Here is a 10,838-nt window from a genome sequence, read left to right as displayed (position 1 = left end):
CTGTGACAGCAACCTCTTTTTGTTCTGTCTCTGTCCTTTGTGCCCTGGTGCGTCCAGGACCAGGAGATCGAAATAATGTAGAAATGACAGAAAAAGACAGAAGCAACAAAACTGAGAGAGGCAGAGCTGTTGAGAACCAGCAAAAGAGGAAGGCCTTCAGAATCATCTCTAATATTTTAGTGTCTATCCTAGTTTGTTATTTTCCTCTAGTAATTACTTATTTCATGTGCATAGCTGATATAGTCAATACACACATATTTTTATGTGAAGTTGTCCCACATATTCTGTCCATCACTGTTATAACTGTATTCATTTCACCACTATTCAGGATGTATAGTGAAGGCCATCTGAAACACATCATGTGCTTTTCAAAGCTCAGGGGGTATTTACTCAACAATGTTTTCAACTAAAAATTGAAAACTGTTCATGTGTTTCGGAAATTCATTTACATGAGAACAGCATCTTGGATGGCTGAAGTACAAGTTTATGAAAAAGCTACCATTAACATATAAAACAAAATTGTGACATCATGTGCATACATTAGGTATTTATGTGTGCACAGACACATAGTGTCTTCGTGACATCGCCAACTACTGGCCTGGCATGCAAAACAACATTTTTAGTTTCTTTCACTATTTTCAGTTGTTTCTCTATGTGTGCTCAGCTCAATATTACAGTCTTTTGACATAATTGGTATGTGTCTTTTGTGCATTTTAATAAAATAACTTGTTGCAACAAGATGTTGCCCTAGTTCAGTTACATTGGAAAAGTATTTGTAATTACTATGCATATGATGAATTAAAACAAACAGAAACTATAAAACCCATAGAGGCTTGAATTTAGATTTTATTTGAACAGTTTTAATGAAAGCAGCCAACAAATATGTCAATAACAATACAAGTCAATATCTGAAATGAATGGCACTTTTTACTATCAACGCTGTATTATTTTTTCCCCGTTGAATTAGTGAGGCTTCTTTGCAAATCTTAGCATTTTATTTTAAAGTGACCTTATGACATGTTGCTTTCAGATGTTCACCTGGCGAAACACCTGGCATAAACATGCAAAACTCTTTTGCTTCTCAAAATTAAAACATGCCTGTCTACAATAACATTCTCAAAGGTCAGAATTTTCCATTCAAATACTGCACCAAAATTTGTTTGGACCATTTAATATATTTTTAAAACTAACACTCATAAACAGACATTAATGGCATTAGGTAAAACAATAGGAGCAGTCCTCTTATACTCTCTGAAAACATATGAAACATGTTGGATGAGGTACTTTCTGTTGTTTCTGTAAGCCTTATTTTTATTTTAAGAGGAAAATTCATGGCATTTGTCCCATAAAGAGAGAGTGTATTTCTGAGTGTTTTTCAAATTTAACAGAGGCAAAAGGGGACATGTGAAGGAGTTGGCCTGTTGTTGACCATGGTCATTTAAAAATATACTCACTTAAACTCAAATGGTTCACTTTTCAGCATATAGATTTATACTGTGACTTTAAGGATTACTTACCCTTTTACTATTACCTGCCTTCCACTATCATCTGTACTTCTCTGGACTCCTGTCTTCCCTTGTGTTTCTCCTCCTTATTCACCTGTTTGTGAGTTTCTCTGCATAAGACTGTTCATGCTGTTCTTACTGTACTGACTCTAACATTAAAATAGGTGCTTAGGATATACTTATTCAATGTCCTTTTGAAATCATCAGTTTTTGCATAGAGAGCAAATCACAGACCTTTTGGGATTATTGAATTTTAAAATATCATTTTATATAATTGTTCAATTGAATCATTTAATAATAATAATTAATTAAATATTTTTCATATCTTTAAGGCCCTGCCAATTGCATATAACTAACTAGATGTCTAAATTTTGCATAATTTATTTTTTTGCTTATAAATTGATATGCATAAGCACATGCCAATGACATAAGTTAAAAAACTTTGACATTATGCAAACAAAATAGGAGTGGACAGGTACATTTATAGTTCTATGCAAATGGATGAAACCTGGTGGATGGAGCACTTTTGGTACTTTTTCACTGCTGGAAACACTCCTTGAAAGATTGTTTCTGTATTTTTTGCCATCATTTCAGGTATGACCATTTTTTTGTTGTCTTGCAATTATATAACATGATTTCTGCAGACATGTTCAGACTCATTTGTTTCTTTTTCCCCCAGCTCTGTACAACCATGTGCAATTCATCCTTCCACATCAATGATACACTCTCTGTATGCGACGAGTCTGTGGTATGGGTCTGTATTTGTAAGGGACACATTGGCAACCTTGTCATTTTAGTTACTTTAGTTCTGTTGGCCATTGTGGGAACACCAATCCATTCCTGGACCCTCTGGGTGCTTATTCATGGGAAAATCAAACCAAACACAGTCTTTCCATTGAATATCAATATGGTGGAGCTGATTGTTTGCATCCATAGCATTATGGACTCATTTATTACCAACTATCCCACTGTGACAGGTGATCGTTTAGTTGTCTTTTTCATTGGTCTCGGCTGGACAGTCAGGCCTCTTCTCCAGATCTGCATGTGTTTTGAACATTACCTGGCAGTGATTCACCCAGTAACATTCCTCAGATACAAGGGCATCCAGTACAGGATTGCATCGGCGGCAGCAGCTTGGCTGATCGGAGCGGCCAACAGCGTGAGGCTTATTTTCATCGGAATAGAATATTTCCCACATCATGTATTCTTTTTGGTGTTTTGTATTGCAGTTATAATAATCTCATTTTGCTGTGCTTCAGTCCTTTATGCTCTGAAGCGTCCAGGACCAGGTGAACGAGCAAATGTAGAGATGACAATAAAAGACAGACACAATAAAACTGACAGAGAGCTGTTGAGAACCAGCAGAAAAAGAAGGCCCTCAAAATCATCTCTCATAGTTTAGCATCCATCCTGATTTGTTATGTTCCTCAAGTAGTAGCTTATTTTATGTGCATAGCTAAAATGAGTAAGCGTACATACATTTGCAATGCATTTCCATTGCTTCTGTCATTTAGTTTGACTGCTGAATTAATTTCTCCACTGGTCAGGATGTATAATGAAGGCCAAATAAATATAAATATTTATTATGCTCATCAAAATCAGCAATATTGGAATAATTCAAATACAGTACATCCACTTCATTGGCAATAAGTAAAGTTGTTTTGATATTATCCTTTGATTATGTATTGCTGGTCTACAGCATTTAATAAGTAGTCATTGCTGTGACACTTGTAACTAAAATAGGTGCTACAGTCTTTAAAATAAAGGTGCTTAAAAGGTTCTTCACAGCGATGCCACAGAAGAAGCATTTTTGGTTCCACAAAAAAACCATTCAGTCGGTTCTTTTATGAACCATCTCTTTCTTACCTTTTTATAATCTGAAGAACCATCTTTCACCACAAAGAACCTTTTGTGAAACAGAAAATTTCTTTAGGTGTTAAAGGTTCTTTATAGAATCATTTAGAAAAAAAAGGTTATTCTATGGCACCGTGAAGCACTTTTATTTTAAGAGTGCACCAACATAAAATTTGTAAATGTGTAAACAGCTTGCCATTTATCTTGCAGTAAGCAGCAACAGTATGTATCTAATTTGGTATCTATGCATTAATGGATACAGTTAATGAAACATTTCATAAAACATTCTCGTAGTTTATTGTGAAAGAAAACAAAACCCAGTTACCACAGTAACTAATTTATTCCTGCGAGGAGGAAGTAAAGAGAAATTTATAGTAGAATTAGGCGTCCTATATAGAGTGTCCAGCAGAATTGCAACACGAGCCTGAAGATCACACAGTGAGTATATCTGATTTGTTTATCATTTAGTTATTATATATTGGTCTAATGTAGTACAAAGTAATGAGTTTAGCATTTAGTTTTAATGTGAAATCAAGACAGAGCAACCAAAACTGTAGACAAGTAATTTTAAGCAGCTATTATCACTGATCATTTCTGCTTATTGTACATTTATGTATATATTCCTGCCATTGTAAATGTTTTAATGTTAACATACAGCTAATCAGATGCATACAGAATATAGCTAACTGAATAGCCATGAAGTTTGAAACTGCAGGCTGCTTTTCACACAAGTAGGATTGAAACTGAAATCAGTATCAGTAGGAAAGATACAGAAATGAAAAGAGCAAACAGAGTCGACTGTAGCAGCACATCAGTGGCTACACACAGTCAAGAATTCACTAGGACTCCAAAGTTTCAAATCAACCAGACTGAGCCTCAGGAATCAGGTAGGCTACAAAATATACTCTGTTTTAATGAAAATGTTATAAATGTAGACTAGCCTATGTTTTCTTTTTCATTTAGGCTCTTCAGTGCTCTGCAAAGTGGTGGTTGTGTGCCTAGCTTTGCTGTTTGGTATTCTGCTGGCTGGTCTCATAGCTCTAGCATTCAAGTATAGACACTGTCCAGGTCAAGACTGACTATGACCAGTATATGTATGATCAGTCAATCTGACTATAGAGAGAAATCAGCTGCAGGCTAGTAATCAAAAGTTCAGACTTTAATAAAGCTACTACTTGTAAATATTGCCTAAATATTGTAGTTTGTTTCACCTCAGTATTACATTGTGCTCTGTTACACCATCATTTTTTACAACTATATATTTTTTAAGGGTGCATGACAGGATGGAGCAACTTTACCTCTCATCTTTATTGTGTCTCTGCTATGATGTTGACGTGGAATGAGAGCAGACACAGCTGTGTTGAGAAAGGAGCTTATCTTGTGATCATAAATAGTCCAGAGGAACAGGGGAGTGAGAGTGCAAATAGACAAACCTTTGAAACCTGATGGTATCTCAGATAACTGTGTCTGAAAACATGCAATATAATTTTGTCCACCTGAGTGTGAACCATTTCTTTACATATGGGCTGCAACAGGAATTCATATCTGATTTCCAAATTAATGTTTGAATGGCCTCTCTGAAAATGTTACTGATGGAGTGTGGAAATGGGTGGACAACACTGAAGTAATCAAAGAGTGAGATCAGATTTTACACACACACACACACACACACACACACACACACATTTTAACAATTTATTTAAATCCACTTAAAAGAAGTACTCACGAAGACAAAAATATTATAGATGCAGTTAAATACATGTACAAGATCATGGACCAGTGGCATACATCAGGGCTTTACAATATTAAGCATAACACTCAGTTCTTATGGATATAAATAACAGCGTCTCCTACATATATGACGGCTGCCTATAATAGCAGACAGTGCACAGTACTTTGCCAAGCGTTTGGCCCTCGTTTTGGGCATCCCAAGCTGTTGAAGCCCTCTTACGACCAACCTGTGTGTGTGTCCTAAACTACCAAATATAAAAACAAGTAATTGGCCTCGATAACCTATTTTTAAAATGGTATTTAGGAGTGATTGATATTTAATGATTTTAGTCATGAAAGCTTCCTCCAAACTAGAGTCAAAGGTGCACGCAACCTCCAAAACAAACACCTCTCTACACTCCTCATTAATCACAAGAACATCTGGTGTGTTAGCAGACAGATGAGAGAAGATTTCAGAGTCACTGTTCAGATACTGGAACATTGATGGATTTACACAAGCATGTTTGAATATTCTTACTAAAGATGGTAAATAGTTTGCTATGTCTTTCACTATCAAGTCCACTATTCTGTCGTGACGTGCTGTGTACATTCCTCTGTAAGCATGACAGCCGTTCAGGACATGTGGCAGTGTTTCTGTGATCTGTTCTGGAGTGTGGTGCAGACAGTGAGGAACCTGAGCTGTAGGAAACCAGATAGAAAGGTTAAGTCTCGTTGGAAGAACTTGTAATCTGGCTTTTACTGTGAAAGTAACAATGTCCTCGCTGAGTGCAGTATTCTTGAGAAATGAGTGAGAAACAGAGTGATCAGCCGAGGGAAGACAAGCAAGTTTTCCCTGAAGGTTCAGTCCAGTCCAGTGTTGTTTTTGCTGATACTGATGTAAATCCATGAGAGTTCGCTGGGCACCTGTAGATGTTAGCAGGGGGCTAGATCCACTGAACGCAGCTGTTGCTCTGACATAGATCAGGGGGTCAGTGATGATATCCTCCGAGACCCTCACCGTCCCAGATTCAGACCGAGCCCACTCCAGTGATACTCCAGTTCTTACACAGAGGTCATTCAGGTCTGGCCAATCTGACCAGACACCAAAACCAGCCGAGTGAGTGTCCAATTTCCCACTGGGTTTCCTTCTAAAGCCAAGGAAGTGGGACTCTGAGTCCGTGGCTAACGGCACCCTGCGTCTCCTGAGATCCAGGAACAGGGAGGATCGAGCCAACTCCCTGACGTCTCTGTCATCATTGTTCAGCATGTTCAGAAGATGGGAAATCCGCATGCTGCTATAAACCCATATCACGTTCGGCACCCCCAACCCTCCTTCCCATTGGGGATGAAAAATAATGTCACGAGTGCTGTGTGTATTCAATCTGAACCACTTCCGCACTAAGCTCTCTGTTTTGTTATTCATTTTGCTCAGAACTTTCAGCTGGACATGAACGTTGGAGAACAGATGTTGTACTTTAGACAGTGCCACTTGTCTAACAGCCTCCAGCTTCATGATCAGTGGCAGTGGACATTTATCAATCAGGTCCAGCCTGCATGTGAACTCTGACAAGATGATGTTTACTTGCTCTTTCCATTCTCCTGCAATATTAATTTTATGTCCAAGGTAAGTGTATGTTTCATGGAGAGAATATACACGAATAGGTTTTGTTGCTACTGTAAACACTGGACATCTATCAGATTTAGAGCGGTACCACCTGTTCCCTCCGCTCCTCCTCTCATACAGAACAGCACATTTTGAGTCCTTAATCTCCAGACCTGACCATTTCAGAAAAGAATCTGTTCTAGCTACTGTAGCATGTTTTTAATTACGCTCTCATCTCTGGAGGCAATCTGGACATCGTCTGCATAGCCCTGTACTGGGATCGGGGACATCACACCAGGGGGGGCACACTGACACATCCATTTTAACCATTGGTTGATGGCAATTATAAAATTAACTGCACTCCAAGGGCATCCAGTTTTAATGCCTATCTGAAGTGATGTTGGGCAAGTGAGCTGTTCTCCACAGATTACTTTGATAAAGGAGCCTCTATATACATCTCTCACTATGTCAATGAACAGCTGAGGCAGCTGTATTTCCTCCAGTGATCTGATCATAACATCATGAGATAAAGTTCCAAATGCATCTCTAAAGTCTAGGAAGACTGAATACAGTCTGCAAGACTCGTGCTTAAAGTCATCTATCCCTGTTTTAAGGCAAAATACATGTTCATTCATACGTTGTCTATTGATGTATGCCTTCTGCTTGCTGAATAGTATATCAGCCTCCGTCAGCCAAGGAAGAACTCTGGCAAATATGCATTTCATGAACACCTTATAGATGATAGGAAGGAGGGAAATGTCTCTCCATGTCGATGGATCATCAGGGATGTTGTCTTTTTTTGGAATACGATGAATTACTACTCCTTTCCATGAATCTGGTACTCTCTTATTTTCCAAACAGACATTAAAAACGGTTGTTAAAATCTGACATGATTGCATGGTTTTAAATGACTCATATGTCACGCCGTCTTTACCACTTGCTTTGTTATTTGGAAGGTTATTCAACACACTTTCTTCCTCTTTATATGTAAAATGCGTTGTTTCAGGTAAAATAGTTGGCTTCAGTGGTGGCACGTTCAAATACCAGATTCTCGTTACGCCCCTGATTTAAGCATTTATCATCATAATAAGTTTGAATAACTGTAATGTCACTAGGACATGGAGGAGGGTCAGGGTATTCACTGTTGTTTAAGATGATTTGTATCGCTTTAGATCTTTTATGCTGCCACAAATATGCAAGTTTGTTCCTGCTCACCTTTCTGTCCCACTGGCCGTAAGTTGCTCGTGTCTGCAGGGACGGCAGGACGGTGTCCCGCAGGTAGCGCAGCTGTTCGCGGATCCAGTCAGCTATTTAAGCCGATGTTACATCTTCAGGATATGGTTGTATCACCGGGAACTTCCTCAGAACTCTCGCCACATATTTCAGGAGTTGTAATCCAAACGGCTTACCGCACACACACACACACACATTATTATGTTATTACAACAACATTACATTATGTTGAGCCAATGTTTTTTTTTTATTTTTTTTTTTATGTCGAAACTCAACGTTTACAGTTTCTTCTAATTAAAACTTTTATTTTCAGGTACTGGGCAACAGGAGAACCTAATAGTGGATCTGAAGAATGTGTAGAGATTGTAACTGGCCGACCAAGCCAAGAAAACTGGAACGACTTGTCATGTGAAGTCAAAAAACAATACATTTGTGAACATGAATATTAAATGCTAATTTTTTAAGCATAGAGTATGATTATTCTGATGCCTTTTCCCACTCTTTTTGACTGCTACAAATGTAATATATCTGCAAGTCATGAGAGATATTTTATACTGTTATATGCTAAATTACTATGCCTCTTCTTAATCTGGCATTAACTGAGGCAACATTCACAAACACATTTATTTCAAATTATTTGTACATTTGTGTATGTGATTTCTGTTTGATTTGCTTTTTATTCCCGAATAAAGAAGTATTCACATGAAATTATAACATCACACCTGCTAAATTACACATTAGAGACAATCTCTATATTATATTTTTAACCCTTATTCAGACTCATTAGTCTGCTTTCTAGCTCTTCTATGGACAGATTGCAGTTTTCAAAGTTGGTGGATAATTGCAAACATGTGTAACATGTTTTTTATGCTTTACATCCAAAAAAAAATTAAATAAAAAATAAATAAAATAATAAAAAAATCTTTATTTTTCTTTTAAAACATTTTCATGAAAAGATAAATAGACAAAGACACAACTTAAAAAAGTGTGTAAAATTTGTTCATTTTCCATATTACATACATTTTGCATACAGCAGTGATTGAAGGCAAGTCAGATCTAACATTAGTAATTGATCTGGCGATATCTTGTATTGGAATTAAAATCATGTCACCCAAACACCCTACATATATAAACGTCGTCGTAAAAATATTTTATTATGAAAAAGAGGACTTTAATTTTGACAGGAGTTCTATTAACCCGGAAATACAGCAGAACCGTGTCTCCCTTAACCCTGCTTTAAGATGGCTTTCAGAACTGGATATGTTTTCAACTACGTTCTGATTATCTGGTTTGAATATCGGTCATAATCAGATGTTGAGTGGAAATTAGATCGGATTTGAGGCGGTTTTGGTCACTGTAAGCGGTATCCGACCTCGACGACAGCTTCAGTTTCCCTTCGGCGTTCTGCACAACAGCAGAGCATTCACTCTGGCTGTGCTGTTGAGTTTGTAAATATTACCAGCTCTCCAGTCAGGCTCCATCCAGACCAGTGCTTCTGATAACATGGCCACCATGGAGAAGCTGATGAAAGCGTTCGAGTCGCTCAAATCATTCCAGCAGCAGCAAGGCCCGCTGTCGGCCGAGGAGCTCGTCCAGAAACAGTGAGTGCTGAGCTTCTTCTTTATCATCATCATCATCTTCAGGCTGCTGACATCACCCGAGACAGTCGCTATAGTAACTGTCATCACATGCAGGAGGACTGTGTCTTTTCTAGTGTAAAGCTGGTTGTTGTTGTTGTTGTTGTTGTCTGGGGCTTAAATCACTTGACGCTCAACACATTAGACAGTCTCGTTTGATTCTGCGTCAGTTTCGAGATAAAACAGTCTAGAAAACCCTGGAGAACGCTGTTGCGTATAAAGAAAGCAAGAAATCGCCCCATAATTCTTATCGCTGCAACAAAACACGTACTGGGAAATGTTTGTGTGTAAATTAAGTAGCTATTTTCTGAGAATCTGTTCATCTCCCGATTTTAACACTTCGTTACAAAACGTGTTTTTCCATGAATTCCGCTCAATACCATCAGAAAAAAAAAAAAAAAGTATGTCAGATATGTATTATCCACACTGACAGATTAACTAAGGGCAGGTTTCCGGATCCATGTATTAAATCGGCACCATGCATACATTGTCATACTGACAATCTTGCGAAATCACCAAGTTTTGTCTGTGGCATACTTATTAAGTGCAAAAGCCATTTCAATTTAATTTACTGGTGCTTTTTTATAAGCTGAATATGTATTTCAGTTCTTGTGAAGTGTTAATTATAATGTGATGTATTTCTAAAAAAAGAGTAAAGTAAATAAATAAAGATATTCTAGTGATCATAACTGATTTATTTCAAAGTTTGACATTTCAATAAAAAAACAAAAAAAAAAAACATTGTGCCTGATGAAGACCTGAAGGTCAAAACGTTGCTTGATTAAATTCCTCTGGAGCAGTAGTTTTCAGTGTGCAGACTTCATTTCTTTATTTGACATTTCAACTCAAACATATATAGAATAAATGCACTGTAAATAAGTACCTGAAAATAAATTGGTTACAGACATTGAAGCGATTTCCTCATTAGACACCAGAAGCATTTGAATAGTTGACTTTACATTCGATCAGCCCTGAGCATATGTCAATTCATGAAAATTAATGTTAATGTTCTGTTAATGAGACAGACTGACATTATTCTGGATTTAAAAAAAGAAAAGAAAGTGCACTGTGGAGCTTCTGTCACTTAAACCTAACTTGTATGTGTAAACACTCCTGGCAATAAATCTGATTATGATTCTAAAATGTCTATTTTGGATGTTAAGGGACCTGTCTGCCAAGCCTCTTATAAGTGATCATGCATAAGCCACTGTAATAGATGACCTATAACATATTTAGTTTTTCAAGGATGAACGCTCCACTGCTGAAGTTGTTTGGTTGTGTTAAAATAAATCCAGA

The 10,838-nt window shown here is 37.4% G+C and overlaps 1 protein-coding gene across 5 annotated transcripts in view; it reads left to right on the top strand.

Moving 5' to 3' along the window:
- The first annotated feature begins 9,083 nt into the window (after window positions 1-9,083).
- htt (huntingtin) overlaps window positions 9,084-10,838 on the top strand; it is a 45,585-nt gene continuing 43,830 nt past the window's right edge. For 3 of the 5 annotated variants that reach the window (XM_059554379.1, XM_059554378.1, XM_059554377.1), the window contains exon 1: window positions 9,084-9,506. In XM_059554379.1, coding sequence (XP_059410362.1) covers window positions 9,409-9,506 — 98 coding nt within the window. In that variant the 5' untranslated portion in view covers window positions 9,084-9,408. The remainder of the gene's footprint in view (window positions 9,507-10,838) is intronic. The other 2 variants (XM_059554381.1, XM_059554380.1) reach the window with 1 other exon arrangement.

Source organism: Carassius carassius, chromosome 7, assembly GCF_963082965.1.
Source record: "Carassius carassius chromosome 7, fCarCar2.1, whole genome shotgun sequence".
Classification (NCBI taxonomy): Eukaryota; Metazoa; Chordata; class Actinopteri; order Cypriniformes; family Cyprinidae; genus Carassius; species Carassius carassius.
Note: the sequence above shows the minus strand (reverse complement) of the source record. Positions and strands in the feature narration are given on the sequence as shown.